The following is a 25,761-nucleotide window of genomic DNA, read 5'->3' as shown; positions in this document are numbered from 1 at the left end:
GATAAATATTATCCAATGACTAATAAAAATTAATAACACGTTCGTCAGATTTTTTTTTTTAACTTTCATCAAAAGCTGGCTATCGACAGAGCATTATGCAAAGCACTGGGCTTACTATGGCTGAGAAGACATGATTCCTGTGGTAACGAAAAGCGTGGTTTCAACTACTGGTTGTAGGCTGTTGAGGCTATGGATGTCAAACGGACTCAGCTAGCCTGATGAGCACTTCCCCCGCCTGCTGCTGACCCGACCAACTATTTTTCTTTTCCAATCTCCAAAATACAGCAGGAAGCAACTCCCGCTACGGTCAGAAGGTGGCAGCCTGTAACCGACGAAGTCCGGGGTGATTGAGGCTTAAGAATCCACTTGAGGGCGTCTGACTCGGAACCATGTAGCCTAGTCTCTAGTTTCTGTAGAGTTCCGTGATCTGCGCGGACTAGAAGCTTCCGGCATTCCGCCCAGGTTCCGGTTATTTGTTGGGCGGGGCCGGGGACGGCTTGCGGTGGAGGGCCTGTCCGGGAAATTGATCCGGGCTGCTAGGGTTCTTGTGGGCTTTCCTGCCCCAAGGGCTCCACTGTTCCCGGAGCTCGGATCAGACCCGAGCTGTGCAAGGTGCTCGCGAGGAAAGCGGGTCGATGATACAGATGGAGACGCAACTGCAGAGCATTTTTGAGGAGGTGGTGGTGAGTAGAACTACCGAGTACCCAGGGCCTTGGCTGGGTGATGGGGAGACTTGGGGGCCATCGATCAAGGTACTTACCACGGAAACCCCTTTTCCACCTCTCCTTTGTTTTGACACCAAGCTTGCCTGCTGGCTGTTAGCGATTTTCACGTTGCTGTCAAATTTCAAAGACTCCTTTGAAATCTGCAAAACCCTTTGTGACAGGCCAGACAGGTTTGTTAGTTCTGCGTGATCCTGATTTAAGATGACTTAAGCCATGTTAATTCTGTAATAGTTTCTCGAGGGAGACCCCTCCTAGAAAAAGAACTCACATTGTTTACTCTTTTTTTTTTTTTAATAGAAAACGGAAATTATAGAAGAGGCTTTTCCTGGGTGAGTATATATACTTGGCAGTTTTTTGCATTTTTACACGCATGAATTTTTGTAAGATTTAATCATGGAGGTTTATAATATCAACTAATGTGGTTTTGTTGGATTATCTTTTGAAAATCGGTGGCAAATAACTGGCCTTTGTCTTTTAGGATGTTTATGGACACCCCCGAAGATGAAAAAACAAAATTAATTAGCTGTTTGGGAGCATTTAGACAGTTTTGGAGTGGTCTATCTCAGGTGAGTACTACATTTTTAATCCATTCAGTAAGTAGTTTTTTTTTTTTTCAACACCACCCCCTTTTTAACATTTACTTTGATGTTATTGTTAAGATCTTTCTGAGAAATAAGAAAATTATCATCATCTTCTGTTTGTATATTCTAGTTTCCACTTGTTTCAGTTATACTTCCAATGGAGATTCTTTATTGTCAGACTATTTTAAAATCCCCATATTAGATTACATAAAGTCATTTTCATAAATTCTGATTTATTTGGTAGACTTACATATAGCCATTAGGCACTGTAAAAGAGAAAATAACTCATCAGTTATTCTAATGAGCTGTCACAGCATTAAAACAAAGAGATTGTAAGAAAGAATCTATAGGAAAGATACAAAAATGCGATAAACAGAGCAAGTTTCTATAATACGATATTAAGATCATAAAAATAAGAAAGTGAAGTAGTAAAATTTAGAAGGAACAGTCAATAGAAAATGTATGTGTGAGGGGCCCTTCCTGATGGCGCAGCAGGTTAAGACCCAGCACTATGAAGTTAGCCACAATCACTTCAGCACTAGTTGGATCCCCTGCCAGGGAGGTCACCCACTCCTGCCTTGCCTGCTGCTCCCCTTAGCAGTATAAATTTCATTAATCTTCCTGTTCTGCTCCACACTCTATCTTCTGAATCCTCTCACCGCCTCTGCATCTCTGGCCTATACTCTAGTTCTGTATGCATAAATAAATCTTTAAAAGAAAATATGAAAAAAAAAAGAGGATGTGTTCCTTAGTGAACTAGTTACATGTGCATTAAATTCTCATGGTGCATTATAGACAGAAAAATGAAACTGTTAGCATTTGAACCACTGGTGGTTATACTTGCTACTCAGGGGCCTCCCTGGTGGTGCAGGGGGTTAAACCTCAGCATTATCATGCTATCATCAGTTACTGCAACATAAATTCTATCACAGGCAAAGGAGATAAAACATACAGTGTGGCACACCTCTCCTGTCTTACCTACTGCTCCCCTCAGCAGTGTACTTCAGTAGATCCTTCTTTTCTGCTCCCTACTGTGTCTCTGCTGAATCCTCTCACCCTCCTCCCCATACCTCTGGCATACTCCCCAGTTCTTATATACATAAATAAGTAAATCTTCAAAAAAGAAATATATGAGGCCCTTCCTGGTGGCGCAGCAGATTAAAGCACTGCACTAAGAAGCTAAAGCCACTGCAGCATGAGTTCGATCTCTGTCCTAGAAGTGACCCACATGGCACATCAGACCTCTCCTGACCCGCCCGCTGCTCCCTTCAGCACTGTACTTCCTCAGTGGGCCTGCTCCGCTCCCCACTCAGTCTCTGGTGAATCCTCTCACTGCCCCTGCACCTCTGACCTATATCCCAGTTCTGTATGTATAAATAAAATCTTAAAAAAAAAAAAATTAATTAAAAAGCCATTTTTAATCCATGAATATTTACAGTGGAATATCTTTTAAACACCTAGATGTTAGCTATGTGTTAGTTTAAAAATATAGCTTTAAAATAAAATATATTAATTTTCTAATTTTCAGGAATCTCATGAACAGTGCATCCAGTGGATTGTTAAATTCATTCATTGCCAGCATAGTCCTAAAAGAATTTCATTTCTTTATGACTGCTTAGCAATGGCAGTTGAAACTGGTCTTCTTCCACCCAGGTATGTTTGATATGGTGGGTGAGAGTAATACAAAGAAGTTTCCTTTTTATTAATGTTCGAAATATAGTTAAAATTGCTGTAAAAGGGTAAGGGAATATAAAGTTAAGCTCAAGTAATTATATTTCGGCTATATTATTCTTAGAATTAGGCCAGATACTTAAGGCTCTAAAATGAGGCAGGCTTTGCCTTTTAGCCCAAGAGCCAACATCAGTCATTTTGATGAGCTTGTTCTTGTTTTACTCCACAGTGATTACCTTAATTCTCTGTAGCTAAAAATAACAATAATGCTTTTATTAACACTTATGGTTATGGTTGCTGATAGATTAGTAGACAGTTTTTTCTCGGGGCCTCATGATTACAGGCAGATGATGGCTAGCACTAGAATTCTCCATCACGAAGACTCATCTGGAACCTCACCTGGGACAATTAGCCAGTACCTATGCGTCCCTTTTCCTGGACTTTCTCAAAGCATGTTAAGAGTCTATGAAGAAGCATTCAGAAAAGAATTAGGCAGAAGCTGCAGAAACCTTGTCTTGGGAGTCTAACAGAGTCTTTCTTGCTTATAGTCTTAGATTGCCCATGTATAAATAAAGCAACTGTAGCTCTTCCTCCCACTTCTCCAAGGGAAGATTGTCCATATTTCTGAAGAGCCGGTGGGTTCAAAAATCTTTTTGTTGCCATTTAGGAAAAATAAAGATTGCCCCAAGCTGATAGACGATAACCACTTAGTCAATAGCTTTTGAAAGACTGATTTCTAGTAAAAATATAACAGAATGAATATTACTTATTTCTTGGTGTTTAATCTTTTAAGTAAGTAAAAGAAAAAATGTAAAATACTATACGCATTTTTTAGAACATATAGTATATGATGCATCTCTGTGAGATAAAATATTCTGACAAATATGATGTCCCGACACAAACTTTGGCTCTTGGCTGTGAAAGAACTTGCAAAATTTTGTGTTATAACCAGAGAGTTATTTTCTTTTTTTTAGGATGGTTTGTGAATCCTTGATAAACTCTGATACTCTTGAATGGGAGAGAACACAGCTTTGGGCCTTAACATTTAAACTTGTTCGGAAAATAATTGGAGGAGTGGATTATAAGGTATTTGTTCCTAACTGTAAAAAGTGGTCACTTTCAGGAATGATACATTTTTCAGTTATATATAAAGTAACTTTTCTCAGTTGAGAGAAATGAAATGAAAACTTTTTCAAAATCTATTTTTGTTGTATTTCCCAAAGATATTTGAAATTTAGTGTTCCTACAGCTCTCTGTTCCCCACCCAGCGTTCTTTAAAATGTAGTGACTTATTTGTCTCTATGATGTGTAGGGAAGTGGCCAGTCAGACTTGGGGACCCTTCATGCCCCAGATCTTATGATGTGGTATCCCCTTTCTAGTGACTTAAAAGAGATACAGATATCAAGGTGAACAAGGTCTGCTTTATTTATTGACCTCCTGTAGACTGTATCTTTTACTAGTATTTTAAGTACCTTACTCCTGATCAAAACAATAACATTCATTCTCTAATTGTCTCATATCCCCATAGCTACAAATGGCATTCTGCTTCATTCAGAGAACTTGTTATTGTTCTTTTTGCAAAAAGTGCTAATATCTGATCCTGTGTTTTATGACTGCAGTTTCTCTAAGCTAAAATGAGTTAGTAGATAGTAACCTAATAGGTAGTAATTATTTAAATCATGATATGATTTAACACAAAATTAATTCTAAGGCTTTTCTGATTATTCTCTCTTATAAGTACTTCAGTTTCCTTAGCAAGTTAGTAATGCAGTTTTTTCCCTCTTGTCTATTGATATATCTGGAGTTTTATAATTCCAGTTTCTTCCATGTATATGTTCTATCTTCTTTTTATAAGATTGGTTACATGTTTGCACCCAATAAATATTTAATGAAAATTGTTTTTATATTATTATCTGGTTTGAAATAATGTAAGTGGTAGTAGATATCAGAATAGTGTTATTGCTTAAATTTGAGGGGTGTATTTTGAATTTTTTTTATATATATACTTCGGTTTTCATAACATTGAAAAATGAAAGACCTTAACTTGTGTTAATGTTATAACTTTATTGTTCATTCAGAAAAATAAAGTAACTGGAAGAACATTTTCTTCCTGAATTTCTAATCTTGTAGCCCAGAGATGTTTTAAATAGCACAGAGATATTACTTAGTTTTTTGTTTTGTTTTGTTTTCTTTTCTTTTGTCAGGGTGTTCGAGATCTCTTAAAAGTGATTTTGGAGAAAATACTGACAATTCCCAATACAGTGAGCTCAGCTGTTGTACAACAACTTCTTGCAGCAAAAGAGGTAACTAACACATGCCTGCAAGTCATAGCTTATAACCTTAAAAAAAGTAGTTTTATTTAGTTATGTACTTTTAAAATTTATAGTGGTTTGTGGAATGTCCCATTTGTTTACTTAAACAAAAATTGTTTCTGTTTTTAAAGATGCTACTTCACTTTTGTTACATTCCAAAAACAGATTTTAAATTGTACTTAATTTATAATTTTCAGTTATGAAAACAAAAATGTAGATATTGAAGTTTTTTTTTAAGATTTATTTATTTATTCATACAGAACTGGGGTATAGGTCAAAGGTGTGGGGCAGTGAGAGGCTGCACCAGAGACAGAGTGGGGAGCAGAGTAGGCAGATCAACGAAGTACACTGCTGAGGGGAGCAGCAAGCTGGTGGGTCAGGAGAGGTCTGCCCTGCCATGGGGGATCACCTCCTGGGAGGGTGGGAATCAAACTCATGCTGAGGTGGCTTTAGTTTCTTAGTGCTGTGCTTTAACCCGCTGCTCCTCCAGGAAGGGCCCCATATTAAAGTATTTTTAATTATTGTAAGATGTCAGCCTGTGGCACTCTTAAAAGTTCTTATACTTTGTCACTAATGTGAGAAATGTTATGTCGATTTGTTGCTCTTCTATTTGAGTCTAGCAACAGTTAAACTTTTTCATTGTTATTCATTGTTTATTAACCATTTTTTAGAGGTTCTGCACATATTAAATATTCTTTTGTACTATAATTAAGTTCTACTTTTTAACATCTTTGCTGTTATTGTTGCATTAAAATGGCTTAGTGGGACTCATCAGAATGATTCATTCATTTCCCTTTTGTTTTTCTTAGGTTATAGCCTATATCTTGGAAAGAAATGCCTGCTTATTACCAGCCTATTTTGCTGTCACAGAGATCAGGAAACTATATCCTGAGGGAAAGCTTCCTCACTGGGTAAATTTTATATTTTCCAAAATTGTTAAAAAAGATTAATTTTAGTCAAAATTAGTTATATATGATCCTATTTTTAGGATTTTTTTATAAATGATCACTTTTATCCTTAACTAATAAGTACTTTTTTTAATTCACTACAGGGTATTTTTTCCATTTCTCTGCATCCCTATCGAGGCCATTTATTTATATATATATATATATAAAGACATGGTAGTATGACATGGCTTAATTCAGAGTCAGGTGAACTAATAAGTAATTATTTAGAAGGAAAAAAGAGAAATGAATTTTAAATAATTTTTATGTATCAGGCAGTGTTCTAAATGTTTACTCACTTTATAGAAATGATCATTGTATTCAAAGCTATCTTGATTTTATTCTTTTTCTTATTTAATTTTTTTGTTCATTTGTTTTCAGTTACTTGGAAACCTGGTTTCAGATTTTGTGGATACCTTCAGGCCCACAGCAAGGATAAATTCCATTTGTGGTAGGCTTATTACTTAAATACATACTATTAATTGTGCCTGATTTCTAGTGATCTAGTCAACAAGTTTGAAGGTTAGTATCTTATATATGTCAATATACCATGTTAAGAACTCCCTAGGAGCTTAAAAATAACCCACTGCTTATCTTCACTTTGCTGAGCAGCTGAGCTGGGTATAAGCTTCAGATAGAATATCCAACAACATATGTTTCCTAGTGATTAGAGGAGACTTTTACTAGAAATAGTAAAGAACAGTGACTTCTAGGTAACTAGATACTCAGTTATTGACTGTTCCTCTATGGCCACAGTGCATAGACTATCAGTTCTGTCCACATGACTTTGTACCTTTGTTCTCAGTTTATTTAATTTTCCTTTTTTGTTGTTGTTAGATTATTTCTTTTAGAAATAAGCATATGATTTGACAATCTTTGCAGTGCTCATATACTCCTGAACTATTTCTAGAAATCACAGTTGCTTCAAAACTGTCTGGGAAATAGATTATTTTTTGTTTAATAGTCAGATATTGAGCACTTCCAATAAGCCAGATGCTGTTCTAAATCCTGGAAACACAAAAATAAATGAACATTAGACATATAATTTTCAGGCTTCTAGCTTTTGAGCTAAGTGAACATTCGATAAATTATGGAAATGGTACAGGTTTGAGAAGGATTATAGTAAGTTTAGTATAAGAGATATTGAGGTTAATGTGCCTGTGTGTGGGTTTCTCTGGTGGCACAGGGCTTAAAAGTCTCAGCACTATCAAGCTCTCACCAACCACTTCAGCGTGAGTTTGATCCCTCTCCAGGGAGCTAATCCACATGGCTCAGCAGACCTCCTGTCTCCCCTTAGCAATGTGTTTGAGTACATCTGCCTATGGTGTCCCCCACTCTGTGAATACTCTCACCTCCCTCATCTCTGGCCCACACCCCAGTTCTTATATGCTTACATAAATAAAAATACATCTTTAAAAAAGGGTGCTTGTGTGACATGCAGGTGGCAACACCACTGTGTCATTGAATGTGTAGGCTGATGGTCACACGCTGCTTCTGTGGCCTCTGGGACATCTGCATAAAATCAGTCATCTTGGCTCTAGACTACGATGTACAAAATTTCTCTGTAAGAGACTATATGGTAAATATGGCATTGTGGGATACCCAACCTGTTGTAGCCATTCACCTCTGTCATGGTAGTGGGCAAGTAGCAGAGTCCCAATAAAACTACAGAAATGGGCAGACTGGATTGGCCCATGGATTAGGTTGCCTATCTCTAGTCTATCCTAGACAGTGGGACAGAGGCGATATTTTTATTTGGATTGCTATACAAATAGGTCACCAGCCAGCTGGACTATACCAATAAAGAGCATTCCCAAACTTATTTTTAAAATTGCATGTGGTTGGTATACATAGTCAATAATTATTTTTAGAATGAATAATGGAACAGGTATTGCTATGTTCACATTTACTTAAAAATCTTGTTTGTGATGCACACAGGCCGCTGCAGCCTTTTGCCAGTTGTAAATAACTCGGGTGCCATTTGTAATTCATGGAAATTGGATCCTGCGACTCTTCGTTTTCCTTTGAAAGGCCTTTTGCCGTATGACAAGGTATGATGGAAAATGTGCTGGAGCTTTTGGTCCATCGAACAGTCTTTGTCCTTGATTGTATGAGTGTGGTGCTAAATGACCTGTTCATAGACTAATGAAAGAAATATTTAATAAAAGATAATTTGTGATTTATCATGTGAGTTCAGTCCATGTCTTTCCTGTGGTTTGTGATATTGCAGGTATTTCTCTCCAGCACTGCAAAATACTGGGGCTTTAGGAAACTGAAATTGTTTTAATGAATTCCTTGTTTTTATTCTTAATTTACAAAATAAGGAACAAAAAATGCTTTTGCAGTGCCCATAAAATTTTAAATGAGCCTCTCATTTGTTAGATTAAAAAAAAAAAAATTGGGAGGGCGAAGCAAAGAATAAAAGTGAATGTAGAAAATTCACAAAGGAAAAAAATTATCAATTTAATGAAACATGAGATATAAAGCTACAAAGTAAATTTCATAGATTCATTATATTCTCTTGGGGGTTGAAGTGCTGACAACAGGGTATAGGGAGAGCTAGATATTTTTCATGTGTCTTTCATGTCAAAATGGTGTACAGTGATAGGAAACTTGTCCAAAAATGAAGAGTAAAATGGTGAAATTAAGATGACAATTCACTTCCTGTGTGCCAGGCCCTATTCTAAAAACCTTGCAGTAACCCTTATTCATAGCTATCACATTATCTCTATTAGATAGGTGATAAAACTGAGGCACCAAGTAGACTAGTAACTTGATCCAGGCCCCATGTATAAGAAGAAGAATTTGAACTTAGACATTCTAGTTCCAGAATCTCTCTTACACCCTCCTCGTTATGAAAGCATTAGTCCTCTCCAAACTTGGAAATGCTGTTTGTTGAGAAGGGTTGCAGACTGCCTCCATCCTTCTTTGTTTAGGTTTGTAAGCATAAACTTCTTTCCTTACAGTGTAAGACTTGAATAGACTGTAATTGAAATCATTTCTGAGTTTATCTGTATTATTTTGGACAATTCCCTTCACCTACTAACACCATTTACAAATGAGGGGTGGGAACAGATTAACTGTGAGCACTAAAATCCTATGATTTTTTTCCCACTAGATACTGGCTACTCTGTGAAGGTAACAAGTACCTTTAGAGGATTTTTTGATCCCAATTTCAAATTATCTGAATTGACATTTACACTGATCTTGAAGCAATAATTTTCTTTATTTTCTTTAAAGGATCTGTTTGAACCACAGACTGCTTTGTTGAGATATGTATTGGAGCAGCCTTATTCCAGGGATATGGTCTGCAATATGCTAGGTTTAAATAAGCAGGTACTGTACTATGCTGGAAACCTAGTAAATTCTGCATAGAATCTGCACTATTCTTTTCTCTTTTCTTTGCTATAGCTGACTGAGCAAAACAGTTAAGAACTTTTTGATGATTTTTTTAAAAAAATATATGGTTTATTAAAAAATGTATTGTTCCTATCATTTATATATTGCTTTAAGAATGTTAAAATTTAAAAGGAGATATTTTAAAAGTTGGTTTATTTTGCATTGCTTTTTTTTTTCTATAAGGCCAGTTTCAAGTATACCTTTTGCCAGAGAAACCTACACATGAATTAACCATAATTTTTGCCTTTTTTTTTTTTTTTTTTTTTTTTTTACTGTTTGGGTGTCTATTTTTATAACCCATAGTATCTTCAGCGTGGCCTCATTGCTGATTTTTTTTTTGTGTGTGTGTTTGCTTTTGGTGGTTTAACATGTGGGAGGGTTTGTGCTGACTCTGGGTTCCTTGAGGCTGGCCTCATAGTCACTGTTTTGTCTTTTCTTTTTTTCTTCCTTTATTTTTGTTCTGTCCTGTCTTGTCCTGCCCATCCTCCAATGCTCTAGACCTTGAACATTGCTCAGGTATGTTCACAACCTTACTGTTGTATTGTGACTAACGATACGCTGGCCGCTTTGTAGCCACTGATTTCCATTTAGAGAATACGTGTATGGTCGGGGCTTGAAATTGGCAGGACCATGCTGAGACCAAGGCCACTAAAATGAATTTCTTCTTGGGATATGAGAGTTATTTTTGGTGGATTGTTTTTGTTTTTTGGTGTTTGTTTTTTATATATATTTTTTCTTTTTTTCTTTTTTCTTTTTTTTTTTTTTTTTTAAACAAAGAGACAACACCTGGCACACACTGGCACCTGTCACTTTTTGATGGGTCTTTTTCCTTCCCACTCCATTTTTCTGTTTTTCCTACTTTAGGGCTAAAGCTAGCCTGGTGGAATTTTCAGAGATGGAAAGATTTGTGGTGGCCTTTATCTTTCCAGACTATTAAAACATAAATAACAACAACAATCATTTAAAAAGTTATGTTGCTTTGCATTAAAACAAAAATAAAATTTTAAATAAAATGAGAAAAAAAGGCACTTTAATAGAGAGCTGCTACTCTTAAAAGTTGGAGTGGTAAACTATATAGGGAAGTTTTTGGGGAATCATGGGGATTGACTAAGAAATGTCAACTCTTAGGTGACCCCACACCTGCTTAACAAACACCCTTCTTGTCAGTCTTTGCCAGAAGTGTCCTTCTCCTGGACTGAGCTCCTCTCGGTAGAAGCTCACCTTAGAGGGAGAAAAGCACTATGGCCAAACTTTATCAACCAAACTCTTATACAGTCCCAAGTCTGTTCCAGGACTTTTCACCTTTGAGATTTCAAGAAAAATAGTGGTCCCAATTGTTTTTGTTAAAAATTTTTGAATCCAACATATTAAAATAGACCAGCTTTTTTATCTTAAAAAATATTCTTGTTCAGGTTATATAAAATAGCGTTACTGTTTGCAATACTATAGTGAAGGTTGTGCCAGTGCTTCCATTTATAAAGCCCTATTTTTAAGGACATATAGCTTGGCCATAAAACTTGCTCAGTGTTGAAACTTTGCATGCCAAACCTCACCCTAGTAGCAGTATCTCTTTTATTATTTTAAGTTTTTTCTTCTGAAAAATTTACCAATTTTCCTTGTTTGGACAAGCCTTTGTACATGTGAAACTGAAACTGCTTCACAATACAGTATCTGACCGTTACCTCATAATCTGCCAATTAACATCTTAAATACCACCTCATTAATTCTGATCAACTTAACTTGTGTTAGAGGTAAGTATTCAGTTAACTTTTAAAGAATGCTTCATGCTGTGTCTCAAAACTAATTTTTGCAGTGAACTTTAAGTCATACTGATTTTTTAATAGTTTGGTGGATAAATGTACCCATGGTCATTTGAGCTGTGAGTACCTTCCCCAGACCTCCTTAGCTATTATTAGGCGGGGGTTTTTTTTGTTTTTTTTGTTTTTGTTTGTTTGTTTGTTTTTTTCATTTGGGGGGCAGCTCTTCTCAAACTAGAAATTAAGAGAACAATCAGAGAAAAGTATTTCTAATCTGATAATCTGATTCTTTGAATTACAAGTTTCAACCTAATAAAAGTTTATGACTAAGACATAAATCCATAAAAAATAAAGTTTATAATGGAAATGCTGACAGAACATTATTAGTACTGGTCCCACTGTAGTGTAAACATTGTCAAAAATCCACAATTCATCAGTAATTGTTTTGGTAAAAAACTCTGAAGTGAGTGGACTTGTAGAGGGAAGGTATGTGCTGAATTGACTTGATATGTTATTTTTACTATCTGGAAAGTAGAGTAGAAAATGAGAACATACATAATCAGAAGAATATGATTGAAAATCAGCAAAGTATCTTATCATATCTTTTATTACAGAACTATATCCTGCACTATACTTTCTTGTCCTTTCTCTAGCAATGCAATAATTTACTGAAAGCTTGAAACCTTTTAAGAACTGTCCATTTTGCATTTTTCCAGTAGGAATGGGGCTTTATTTGTGTTAAAATTGGTCAAACTCAGAATGTCATAAATAGCCCAGTTCTGTGACCAGGAAGGTGGAGTGTTCAAAGTGGAAAAACCCTGTTTTGTGTATTTACAGGAGTTTGTATTCTTTCTACTGGGTAAAAGCATTATAAAAGCTCAATATGTAGTGGTGTGTACTAACTCTGGCTTCCCTGAGACAGTGAAGCACGAGACTGATCACTCCGTGTATCTTTGATATTGTTGAATGTGGGATTAGCTGACATAGGGCCCCAGTTCTAATTGGCAGGGAATAGGATGAATGCCATACAAAGAGATTTTCTTCACAAACTTTTTAATAGATGTTGCTTTAAAATTGATTTCTAGCACTGAAATAGTGATTAAAAGTTAACTTAAACCCACGTAAGTATAATATGTCAACTTTTTACCAAAAAAGCAGTACCAGGAGTATTACATGAAAAGTGTCCAGAGCCACATAATATAGGACATGTTACTGAGACCTAAAGCCGTTATTTACCATTTGAAATTGTGGGGCATAATGTTGGTTAATGTAAATCTTTCTATTAAGCTTAACTTTCAGTTTTGTTAAAAGCTGGTATTTTAAAATAAGGTTTCAATACTGTTTGAACTATATTGTAGAAATTCCATTCTTAAAATATTTAAATTAGATATTCTTACTGTTAAAACAGGTTTTAGTTAAATGTGCATATAGGTACGATATAAACTAATTCAGCCTATATGCCTGTATCTTGAAGTCTTAAATTGTAAAAATTTTCAGAAGGCAAGTTGTAAATAACTATAGACAGAGCATTCATTAACTTGCAGAATTATTTTAATCTAATAACTGATAATTAACTTTTATTCATAATTAATAAACTGAATTATAAATTATAATTTGTTCCACACTGTAAAATAATCTATGTGGTAGTGTTCAATTTAATATACTCATCATTTAGAAATTGGATTTAGAAAAAAAACTTACACAATTAGCAGCAAAATTCATTTTCTATTTCAGACTTTTCATTCTTTTTTGATAATATTCTTTCTTTTTTGATAATATCAAAATTGGCAGATAAACAAAGCAACATTTATAAACTACCCCTACACTTGATTTGAAAAATGACCTTAACCAAAATACTTGGGAAATATAGAGTTAATCCTGATAAGTGTTCTGCTACCACCAGACACCAGACATTATACACAATATATATGTGTGTGTGTATATAGATATATGCACGCACACACACACACTGCTTTAATTCTTAACAAAAAATTGGGGAGTAAACTTGACTCATGTTACATATGGAAAAATCATCAGTTTTAACTCTAGATTTCCTAATCTTTGTCAAAATCTTAATGTTTTTGGCTTTCCTCTTAAAATCATCAACTGTATGACCATCACAAATCCCTAAAACTATGTAGGTTTAAAAAAAATCCAGTGTTTTTAAACTAACAGCTAATACTGAAAAGGGAAATACCCAAGTGACTCAGGTGCTAAAAACCAATTTTATTTAGTTTGTTCTTTTTTCCTAAAGCAGATTGATAGAAGACTATCGTGGATGGAGGAATAGGTGACAAATTGGTTAGTTTCCAAACTAAAAGCAAACTCCCATCACTAGTGAAAAATTCCTACTGGAAATCCTGGCTTTACCTCTTTTCACAAATTTTTCTGCCTCTTATTTACTTTGAATGATCTCACTCTAAATTTGTGTTGTCTGACACATTTCTTAGGTTGTTGGTGGTTGGCAAAACTAGTGAATTTCAAGCCCTGTACACAGTAGTTTTGCATGCTGATTTAAGAAATAGTTTGTAGTGTTGTCTGTTGCACTTTGCTCTGCTTCATAATGATAATTACATTTGGAGGGAGAGTACTGTAGTCTCAGCTGATGGTGTTACTATTGCTATTTGTAAACCTGTAATGTGGTTGAACTGTGATCATGGCATTGTGTTCTTGGAAAAAATATGAAACGACCATTGATGCTTACCGTTTCGGATAGATGTTTGTTTTATTTGCATGCTTTAAGAAATTGCAGCTATTTTGGAGCCTTACAAGTTTGGAGCTGGCAAAGAGCATGCAATAAAAGGGGATGCTATTCATTTGTTTTGTTTTGTTTTTTTCTAAATTTGTCCCCATTTCGCATTTTCCCCCTAAATTTAAAGAAATCATATCCCTTTTTCATGGCAAAATACTGATAATCACATCTAAAGTTTAGAAGGAAAGCATCTGCATTAGTAATTGTATTACTAGAAAAGATTCCTACTACCTACTGCTAAGTCATATATTTTACAAAGGAAATATAAAAATGGCTTAAAATATGGCTTACCATATTTCTTTTCATGAATGTATATTTTTAAAAATCTCTTAAAAGCATAAACTTTTTGCCTCTAGAAAGGGAAGTTGCATTTTCATTTTTAGTGTATAAACTCAATTCTTTTTCTTGTTTTAGATTTAAAATAGTCTAATTTAAAATTAAAACTGCATTATGTGTGACTTCTAAGAGGGAAGAGCAGAGCATAACTTGGAGATTGAGCTTTTTTCTTTTTTGTAAAGGAAGTTTCCATTTCAGTGTCAGCATAATGAACAAGAGACACTGAGTAACCTGGGAAGCTTAAATATACCTCTGAGTAAGATGGAAGCTCATGGATCTTACCTTACAATGAATAGCTCACACGTTGTTTTATTTGCTCTCCTATCATAATATTTGACCCCTGAAAATCCATGATTTTCACATTTTCATTTAGAATGTAAAATTAATACCATTATCCCCCTTTGATCTGCCTTTTAAAATGTGTTATCTTTTTTCAAATAATAAATACAAAATCATTTGAAACCATGACAATTATTGTAAAAGTCAAGTTTCTGGGAAGTTTGTTTTATGTGAAACTGAAAGTTTTTTTTTTTTTTTATGAATCTCATCCTCTATGAAAATGTAACATGATGCAGCTTTAATAGACTAAATCTAACCTTAACTTTCTAAGTTCAACTTCATTCCATGCTTCTCAGCCTCTTGTTACAATTAATGCCCATTAACTAGTAACTGCTGATACTAACCGGGAGGCCTTTGGAATACTGTATTTAATCTCTACCCTACAGCACAAGCAGCGCTGTCCTGTGCTGGAGGACCAGTTGGTGGATCTGGTGGTTTATGCCATGGAGCGATCCGAGACTGAGGAGAAGTTCGACGATGGGGGAACGAGCCAACTCCTGTGGCAGCATCTCTCGAGTCAGCTCATTTTCTTTGTGCTTTTCCAATTTGCAAGTTTTCCACATATGGTCCTTTCTCTTCACCAGAAGGTATGTTCTAGATCTTTTGTCAGGGCCATTTCAACTGTGGATTAGTGTGCTTTAGACTGGTGTGGACACTGCCTGGTGATTTCTGCGGTGGCAGAAGTTCTGAGTTGCAGTTTCTGGTTTGTTCAGTGTTTTTACGGTTTCTTAAACTTTCATTTCCTTGTCATTGTGAAAATGGATTCTGTCCGTCATCCTTAATACTCACAATGAAGGGAAGATGAAAGGGCACTATGGTACCCTCTAGGAGCACCTCACTAGTGAGAAACTATAAGAAAAACAAGTAGGTCATAACTTAGTAGTTGGCATAATGGAAAAATGCCCTGCCCTGTAACTAAGTTGTAGGATGAAAAGGGAGAAGTCCCTATCGTAAACACCAGGAACGAGTTTATCAAAGAAATTTTGAAGCTAGCACTTAAAGGACAAATAAAAGTTAGCCAAGAGGAAAAGATAGATAAGAATATTGTTTGGGAAAAAATAGGAGTGTTCCAGAGCTGAAAAGAAAAATATACAGGGGAAAGTACTGGCAAGATTAGAAAAGCAGGAAGATAGAGCCAGACATGGACAGCTCTGTGTGATCATGTTTATTCTAATGAGCTTAGATTTTCTTGGGGGTTTGGGGGAGGCAAATAAGGAAGAAAATAACATCATCATAAGTTGGAAAAAATTACTGCTAATGACCACATATAGGAAGACAGTGACACGAAATGAATAGGGGCAAAATCAGAGACTAGGACACTAGTAAAGGAACTATTGCAGTGGTCTTCAACTATTACAATGGTCTTGGTCGGAAACTGGACATCTAATCCGGGATGGAGAGATGCTGAGCCCCGGTATGCTAGTTGGTGAATAGGGCTTGGTGACACTAGGTAATGGAGCAACAGGAGGCTCGGGTCATTCACTGACTTCTGTTTCTGCACTGAACAGAATGGTAGGACTAAGAATCTAACAAAGGGGATGTATGACCAGACAGTGGGGAGAGCTGATTTTAGTAATAAGGGTTTAGACTTTGAATGGGAATAAAATAAATGATATCTATATAACCTCTCTATATAGTATGGACTTTTTAGAAAGATTTTTCATGAAAATTGTTCAATTTCTTTCAACTGCCTCTCACCCCAAGCCCCTACCACTATTGATTTCTGTTATAATCAATAGAATACTGGGAAAAGTGTTTTATGATAACTTATCCTTGAGGATTAAAAAAAAAATCTGTTTTTAGTGCATTTAGTGTAGTACTCATACTTAAAGTTTAAAAGGGACTATATTCTACTAAGATGCATACTATTTTATATAAAGGAAATATGAAATGACTCAAGATATGGTTTAACATATTCCTCACATTTTAATAAGATATATCTAGTAATTAATCCATGTAAACTTGAGTCTCATACATATACAATTAATTTAATTAGGTCCTAAAATATTTAATTTCTGATGTGCATAATTGTTTGGGGGAGCCCCGGGGGAAATATATTTAATATTAAAATTACCTAAAATGCTTTTCTTGATGTTTCTTGAAATGAGTAAGGAGTCACTAAATGTTAGAGTTAGATGCTGACTCTCTGAGAACAGATTACTTTTTTTTTTTTTTAAACTTTGCTGCATCCCTCCCTTTAACTGGCTATGTAGATGTGTTTTTAAACATATTTTACAGTTAGCTGGACGAGGACTAATTAAAGGCAGAGATCATCTGATGTGGGTTCTTTTGCAATTCATTTCTGGAAGTATTCAGAAAAACGCACTAGCTGATTTTCTCCCTGTCATGAAGCTCTTTGACCTTCTATACCCAGAAAAAGAAGTAAGTTTTACTAAATAGTAAGCAATATAATGACTGGGCTATGTCTAATTTATGTTTAAGTATTTTCATGTAATTTTTGTAAAAAGCACTGAATTTAGAGACTAACACATCCATTTTCCCCCCCTAATTTTGTGACTAACTATAATCATTGAATAGACACTCAGTTTTCTTGGCATTGACTTACTCATGGTAAAATGAAGAAGTTGAATGGATTATTTCTGAAGTTCATCTTAAATTGCAGTTCCACATATGGTACAACAAACTTTCTCTACATCTAAATATGTTTGTAATTTTTAAAAGCACTAAAGCTTTTTACTCTAAAGCTTTTTTTTTGGTCATATTCAATGACCAAAATGACTTCATTGTCTGTTAATATGTTTTTGTTTGCCAAATAAGTATGTTTCTTCAGTGTTTCATAAGACATTTGAGTAAATATGTCATATTGATAGTTGCTATTATTTTTTACAGAAAATTATGGAAATTTTTAAACACACAAAAAATAGATGAATAGGAAAGTAAACTACTGTTGTACCGATCACAGAAAAATATGCTTGTTTCATTTTTTTCTTCTCATTTTATTAATGTTGATCATTTGTAAAGCAAGTTCTAGATATCCATGTCATTTACCCATCAATACACAGCATGTTTGATGCTATTCATTTAGATTGCATTTTTCTTAATGTTTATGTACCCTTAAAAGTATGAGTGAGGGCCCTCCCTGGTGGCGCAGCGAGTTAAAGCACTGCACTCAGAATCTAAAAAGCCACTTCCGCATGAGTTCGATTCCCGCCTGCCCCGGAGGAGTCCACATGGCGAGGCAGACCTCTCCTGGCCTGCCCGCTGCTCCCCTCAGCAGTGTACTTCATAGATCTGCCTGTTCTGCTCCCCATTTTGTCTCTGGTGAAGCCTCTCACCGCCCCTGAGCCTCTGGTCTGTACCCCAGTTCTGTATGCACAAATAAATAAATCTTAAAAAAAAAAAAAGTATGAGTGAGTCTTTTTCATAAAGATGTACTTAATTTTTAAAGAATAAAAATTTTTAAATGATTAAATTTGAGTGCTCTGAGACAGCAGGAAGAAATAAGTAAACACCTATAACTTTCTCTTGAAAAATAAAGTCTTATAGTAGTTCAGCTATTTTGTAGCTGTTTGTTAGATCTTCTGATTTGTGTGATTGAATAGTCAAAGAACATTTGAAGCTAAATGAATACAGGATTTTTATAAAGTTGATATATATATTATCTTCTCATAATATGTAAATTGTTATTTTCTCAGTGTATCCCAGTTCCTGATATTAACAAACCCCAGTCAACACATGCCTTTGCAATGACCTGCATTTGGATTCATCTCAACAGGAAAGCCCAAAATGACAACTCCAAACTGCAGATCCCAATACCTCATTCCCTGAAGTTTCACCATGAGTAAGTTATTGGTAGCCTGACAGTTAATTTTGGTTTTAATATATACTGAATTATAGACCAATAATGGTCTCAGTATTTGTGTTAAGTATAGATATCTCCCCCACATCACCTAGAGATAAAGATGAATTTAGTATATGCATTATGGCAAGAGAACTATATATCTACAGCAGAAAACAACTAGAAGATTGATTGATCCTGTTTGTGTGTATAAGTATGTGTATTAGAGAGAGATGTAAATATCTATGTAGAGATAGATATTTAATATCTATGTGTATATCTACCTATATACATATATTAAAATGTGTACATGTATATATGTGTGTGTGTGTGTGTGTTTATATAGTTATATATTTATATATTGGTCTTTATATAACTGTACATTTGTACATATTTAAAAGTTTTATATATGTGTTTTTAAGGTTTAATCTTTACTTTTACATGTTTTACTCTAAAGTTTTTAATTTTCAAAAGTATGTGAGGATCAAGAATATGCCTGTTTTAGGTAGGACTAGGCTTAAGTCAAGTTTGTTAGGAATAGTGGAATTTCCCACTAAGAACTTCTAAAAAGGACTGCCAGATCTTTACATAGAAGACAGGCACACTTCACATTTCCTCTAGGTTTCATTTTATAATACTCTTTAACAGTCTTTCCAGAGTAATATATATATGTAATGAAGACATTATTGTGCATAAGTTGATAGACAACAAGTAGACCTTAGTTCATTTATTTTTATTTATTCATTATATGAATCTTAGCACTATATGTGTAGTAAATACATAATAAATATCCATTAATTGTAGCTTATCATGGCTTAAGTTTCTCCTGAAGTGCTTTTCAAACTAATTTGATAGAACAAACTATAGTGCCTGTAGAAGTAAAGATAGTAACTAGCTGCAGAATGCTGAACTTTTTTTGAAAAGCAAGTTGACTTTCTGGAAATTATGTATTTTCTGCTTAATGGAATTTGACCTTGAAATTTTAGGTTCCTACAGCAGAGTCTGAGAAATAAAAGTTTACAGATGAACGACTATAAGATTGCCCTACTGTGTAATGCATACTCTACAAATTCAGAATGTTTCACATTACCCATGGGTGCTCTGGTAGAAACTATTTATGGAAATGGAATTATGAGGATACCTCTCCCTGGAACAAGCTGTAATGCTTCAGGATCTATTACTCCCTTACCAATGAACCTTCTGGATTCACTGACAGTTCATGCCAAAATGAGGTACTGTCTTTATTTATTTGGCCCCATGTCAGAAAATTGATACCAATATAATACAGACTTTATTTGTGAGTATGTGTGTATGTTGTGGTCAGGTGCATTCCAAAAAAATTACATAAGCTTATTTTGTTGCAGAAATGAATATTGCTTGCATAGAAATTCTCAAATATGCAGGTAAACTGAAGGAAAATAATTGCCATAATCCCTCCAGGAGAAATAAGCGTTGGAAAAATCTTTTTGTGCTTATTAAGCCCTTTTAACCTAATGTATGAATTTATGGGCTTTTAGGCCCTCACCAAATGACTCACTACCACAGTGTTTTATAATCAGTGTTTTAAAATAATAATAACAGTTTTTTTATTTGCTGCAAGAAAGTTTCTTTGTGTGGCTACATATGATTACTTTGTTGGACATTGAAGTTCCACATTGTTGGATATGGAAGTTGTTTGAAATGTATTGGTATTCTGAAGGTGGCTCTGAAAACATGTTTATGAATGTGTTTGTACCTATCCATAATTATATTTATATTAAATGATTTGCTGAAGGTAGACTTGATAAGTTCACAGTTGTGAAAATTTTAATGCCTTTACTATTATTAATTACACATAACAGTGCTTTAGAAGTGCTTTTATGATTTCTGAAAGACATGGTGGGGTGTAATTTCAGAATTTTAAGTGCCTCCAGGGGTGGGGCTGATAAGGTAAGAGAATGATGCCTGGTGTGAGTGAAAGAACCAGCTACAAGTACAGACGGAGGCTTGTGTGTTTAGCGAGGCTGGAGGCTGGCTGGAGTGTGCAGAGCACTTCCTGTGGTGTCCCTCCCACTTTGCCAGTTTCACTGATGTAAGAGTATAGACTAGTAACTAGATCTTCTAAAATATTTTGAGAAGGTGCAGATAGCCAGGTATTTTTCTGGTCTGTCAACCTTAAGTGTATGTTCAGACTCCAACACTATAGGCCAAAAAGAGTGCCTCTGTGGGCCTCGAGATAGGACATTAGTTCTAGAAAAGGCATGCCTTTTTTCAAATGGTAACGCTTGTGGTAGAATTATATATGTGTGGTGCTTTGCTCAGATGGTGACAAATTTGAGGAAAGCCCTGTTAGAATCTAATTGTTGGGTCTTAGCAATGATATATTAAATAGCCTGTGTCAAAGGTTATTTACTTTCTAGAATAGTTTCTCTGAGCAGAGGGATCCCAATACAGGTCAGGTGGCCCGTTAGTCACAGTTGTACCATCACTGCCAAGTCCTGACAATTCAAGTGACTCAATGGAGCGGATTCATTTCATATATTGAAGTTCAAATTTATACCAAATAACCTATAGCTAGAATAACCTCTGTATTTATGTCAAAAATATAATGTCTGTCTTTGTTTCCCTCAGTCTTATTCACAGCATTGCAACCAGAGTAATAAAACTTGCTCATGCGAAATCCAGTGTGGCCCTGGCTCCAGCCCTAGTGGAAACTTACAGCCGCTTGTTGGTCTATATGGAAATAGAATCTCTGGGCATCAAAGGATTTATCAGTAAGACAGGACTTTCTGGTGTTTAAAACCATGAGTGAAATGTGGGGTCTGTCAGATGATAAATCTCATAGAGAAAAATCCAGCAAGGAAGAGAGATGGGAAGTGTTAGTGTCAGAAGAATGAGTTGTATTAAGTAGTAAGAAATGGGTTTGTGGAGGGGATTTGGAATGCGGTGAACACGAAGGACTTGGTCATCGGCTTCAGAAAGAATCCATGGTCCCATTATCTTTCATTTTCTGTCTCTTTTTTTTAGTTTCATGTGACTTTTTTCCCAATGCAATATAATTTTAATTTTAACCATATTTACTCTTCTTCTCAAATAATTGAGAGTTGAATAAAACTTTCATGGGTTAAGAGCAGATATGATGTGATCTATGCATTAAAAATTGAGTGTCGGGCCCTCCCTGGTGGCGCAGCGGGTTAAAGCACTGCACTAAGAAACTAAAGCCACTTCCGCATAAGTTCAATCCCCGCCTGCCCGGGAGGAGATCCACATGGTGTGGCGGCCTTTTCTTGCCCGCCCGCTGCTCTCCTCAGCAGTGTACTTCATCGATCTGCCTGTTCTGCTCCCGCTCTGGCTCTGGTGAATCCTCTCACCCTCCGCATCTCTGGCCTGTACCCCAGTTCTGTATGAATAAATAAATCTTTAAAAAAAAAATAAAAAATAAATAAAAGTGAGTGTCATTCTGCAAAAGGTTGGAAACATTATAAAAATGACTTCAAAGATGAGTGAGAAAGATTAATTTTTTTTCATTTATTCTCATTTTATTTTCTTATTTAATTTCCAAGTAAAACTTTTATTGTCTCATTTCATTTTTCACTTAATTACTTTTCACTATAAAGTTTGGTACCCCCAGCTTTTAAGCAAATTAAATAAAGCTCATTCACTTAAGAGAATTTTTTAAATCAAAGAACAGAAATTTCTAGTGTGCCAATTTTTTCATTATAATTAATCTAGAATTAGATTTAACTGTAATTCTGAAATTTTATTTGTAGCATTTTATTTTATTAAAGCAGAAATTAGCAAAGGAAGAATGAAAACTTTATGTGATATGTATGCTTCTGTATGTTATTCATGAGCAAAGCTTCACATAGACTTTACTCAGTGTGACTTTTTCTTCAACTGTCTTTTCATGCATAGCTTTTCATAATTGGTACCTTTAATTGTCTTGTTCCTCCAGGTCAGTTGTTACCAACTGTCTTCAAGTCTCATGCATGGGGGATCTTGCACACACTTCTTGAGATGTTTAGCTACCGGATGCACCACATTCAGCCTCATTACAGAGTTCAGCTCCTGAGTCACCTTCATACTTTGGCTGCAGTTGCACAAACCAACCAGAACCAGCTCCACCTCTGGTGAGTTCGCTGAAGACTGTCTCCTTTACATTCTTATTAGAAATTTTGTTGAAGATGGGGATTCTCACCTTTCACCTTACAATCTTTTTATCCATGTGTCATAAAATTCCTCTGCTTCTGAGAATTTATTTCTAGTATAGAAGGTTCTGTAGATTCATTTTTTTCAAACAGAAACTGATTGATACTTGAATCATTGCCTTGGGATCTTTGAACTGAGTACTTCCAAAGATGTTAACATTACAATCTAAATTAGTCCTTCTGAATGCTGGATTTAAATGTGATTCCGATTATGACTTTAAGTATCATGTATTGATACTGCCATAAGTAAAAATATATCTCAGATAGAAAAATGTAATTTTTGAAATGCTATATATATCCAGGTGAAATATTTTAGGCCTGCTGATTTCCAGTTATCTACAAATGTGTAAAACTGTCAAGAGGGTTTTCACTATAAAATTTGGCATCTCTAATTTTTAAAATAATTAAATAAAGCTCATTCACAAGAATGTTTTTAATCAAAGAAATTTCTAGTTTGCCCATTTTTTTCATTATGATTAATCTAGAATTAGATTTAATTTTTTAATTCTAAAATTTTATTTGCAGCTTACCTTTTTCAAGTTTCTCTTTGTTCTCCCACCATTCAGTGTTGAGAGCACTGCACTCAGGCTTATAACAGCATTAGGTAGCTCAGAGGTACAGCCACAGTTTACACGCTTCCTTAGCGATCCCAAAACCGTGCTGTCTGCGGAATCGGAAGAACTGAACCGAGCCTTGATATTGACCTTAGCTAGAGCAACTCATGTAACAGGTACGGTGAGTGTGTGACCGCCATCGACAAAACAAATGAATTAAAATGTACTGTGTTCCTACTGATTATTAAGTGGCTAGCACACTGTAATGATATTTTCTACTTGTTTAGAAAAAGCCAGGTGTTTTTTTTTATCATGTTAGTCTTGATGTTCTTCTGTGTACTATCATTTTAACTATGCTGAGCTTCAATTTCCAGCTGTTTTAACATAATTTTTAAACAGTGGTTCTTGAATTTTTTGGTCTTAAAACCACATTACACTTTTAAGAAGTAACCGAAATCCCCCAGGTTTTTTGTTTGTTTGTTTACATGGATTATAACTATCAATATTTATTAAGTTGAGATTTTAAAATATTTGACTTATTTAAAAGTAACAATAAACCTATGACATGTTAACATAAATAACCCACATTCTATGAAAAGCAAACCTTATATTTTCCAAACTAACTTTTAGTGAAGTGCCATTGTACATTTTTACCTTCCTCTTTAATATCTGATGTATAGGGAAGTTGCTGAATTCTCATACGTGAATTTTTTTATCCAGATATATTTTATAACCTTATAGATTAGTAGTTCACTGAGTAATGTAAATCTTGAAAATGTTGACACATCTCAAGTGAAAATGGTACCTTTTCTCCTCCCACTGAGAGTTGGTAGTGAAGATTCCAATGGCGTGGCTTGGTGCCTCTGGTGGTATGTTCTGAGAGCCAGCATTGATGGCCACCATTGCCATCAGTGCCCACAGGAAAGAAGCCAATGATAGTATTACTATTTTAATGGCTTTGACTTCATCAGAGCCATTCTTGAAAAAGCATATAAGAAACCCACAGTCTTAGGGCGTATACAGAGAAATGTTTTAAAGAAATAGGTAAAATTTAGTAATCTCAAGTACATTTGAATAAACAATTTTATTGTATGTAAAGAAGCCTCTTTGATTTAGAGTAACACAATTTTATTCCCTGGCTCAGTAGGTCCTAATAACTCATTGTCAGAGTAAACTAGATGAACAATCTGGGTATGCCCGTTTGTTGTATTGTTGACATTTTGCTGTTGTTATCGTTGATGTTCTGCTAAAACATAGATTCCAAATGACTTCTCTTTTCACTAAGTGTCCTTATTGACTAAAGTAACAATTCAAATAAGTCATAAACTAAGAAAATTTAGACCCTAATACAACTGTCAGCTAAATAGGGAATGTGCTATCATGAAATTCTCTTGGTGCACATAATTGTTTGTGGTTTTCTCTGTGATATCATTTGTGAATTGTAGATGTGATTGATAACTACATTTCTTTGTGTATGTTTAGATTTTTTTACAGGCTCTGATTCAATTCAAGGAACTTGGTGTAAAGACATACTTCAGACCATCATGAGTTTTACTCCTCATAATTGGGCTTCTCACACTCTTAGTTGTTTTCCAGGCCCACTACAGGTAATTTGGCCTTGAATACACATGAAGTTCTTTGCCCCATTTGCAGTATTACTCTAGACAGTTAGTTTGGTGCCAACTGAAATGAGCTGTTAGTTGTTTTTTGTAATAATTTTTGCAATTACAAAAACTGGTTTTTTGTCCTACTCGCAGATTAGATATATTTCTAAACATTTAATTATTGTGGTTTCATCTTAATATTTAACAGTTTTAGAATCTTGTTAGAATTAACAGTACTTCTCAGAACTGAAGTGAAAATAATTGAGTGTCTCAGAATATACAGATGCTCCACATAATTGAGTTTTTTTTTTTTTTAAGATTTATTTATTTATTCATACAGAACTGGGGTACAGGCCAGAGGCTCAGGGACAGTGAGAGGCTTCACCAGAGACAGAGTGGGGAGCAGAACAGGCAGATGGGCAAAGTACACTGCTGAGGGGAGCAGCAGGCGGGTCAGGAGAGGTCTGGCTCGCCATGTGGTCTCCTCCGGGGCAGGCGGCAGGCGGGAATCGAACTCATGCGGAAGTGGCTTCAGATTCTCAGTGCTGTGCTTTAACCCGCTGCGCCACCAGGGAGGGCCCCATAATTGAGTATTTTTTAAAGTAACAGCGAATAACTATAAACTTGACTTTTATAGTATGTAGAAAATAAAACTTCACCTGTCTTTTATTTTCAGAGAATATTTTAAGCATACTAAACATGTTATTTTCAGTAGCTCTTATGAGGCTAGATCAGTAGTTTTTAGACTTACCTGAATTACCTGAAGGGCTTGTAAGTTACAGCTGCAGAGAATAGCATCT

At 35.3% G+C, this 25,761-nt stretch overlaps 1 protein-coding gene across 2 annotated transcripts in view; it reads left to right on the top strand.

Annotated features, from left to right (window-relative positions):
* The first annotated feature begins 497 nt into the window (after positions 1-497).
* The window catches only part of MED23 (mediator complex subunit 23), a 37,570-nt gene continuing 12,306 nt past the window's right edge, over positions 498-25,761 (top strand). Inside the window, exons 1-19 of one of the 2 annotated variants that reach the window (XM_004673852.2) lie at positions 498-683; positions 1,023-1,054; positions 1,204-1,291; positions 2,835-2,959; positions 3,952-4,063; positions 5,183-5,281; positions 6,100-6,201; positions 6,616-6,685; positions 8,173-8,285; positions 9,475-9,570; positions 10,132-10,149; positions 15,204-15,404; positions 17,056-17,199; positions 18,474-18,619; positions 19,603-19,848; positions 21,227-21,369; positions 22,551-22,725; positions 23,370-23,533; positions 24,840-24,964. In XM_004673852.2, the coding sequence (XP_004673909.1) occupies positions 636-683; positions 1,023-1,054; positions 1,204-1,291; positions 2,835-2,959; positions 3,952-4,063; positions 5,183-5,281; positions 6,100-6,201; positions 6,616-6,685; positions 8,173-8,285; positions 9,475-9,570; positions 10,132-10,149; positions 15,204-15,404; positions 17,056-17,199; positions 18,474-18,619; positions 19,603-19,848; positions 21,227-21,369; positions 22,551-22,725; positions 23,370-23,533; positions 24,840-24,964 (2,247 nt within the window). In that variant the 5' untranslated portion in view covers positions 498-635. The remainder of the gene's footprint in view (positions 684-1,022; positions 1,055-1,203; positions 1,292-2,834; positions 2,960-3,951; positions 4,064-5,182; positions 5,282-6,099; positions 6,202-6,615; positions 6,686-8,172; positions 8,286-9,474; positions 9,571-10,131; positions 10,150-15,203; positions 15,405-17,055; positions 17,200-18,473; positions 18,620-19,602; positions 19,849-21,226; positions 21,370-22,550; positions 22,726-23,369; positions 23,534-24,839; positions 24,965-25,761) is intronic. The other variant, XM_004673853.2, reaches the window with a different exon arrangement.

Source organism: Condylura cristata, unplaced genomic scaffold (genome assembly GCF_000260355.1).
Source record: "Condylura cristata isolate star-nosed mole 26May11 unplaced genomic scaffold, ConCri1.0 scaffold00001, whole genome shotgun sequence".
In the NCBI taxonomy this organism is placed as follows: domain Eukaryota; kingdom Metazoa; phylum Chordata; class Mammalia; order Eulipotyphla; family Talpidae; genus Condylura; species Condylura cristata.
The sequence above is the reverse complement of the archived record's forward strand: the minus strand, read 5'-3'. Positions and strand labels throughout refer to the sequence as shown.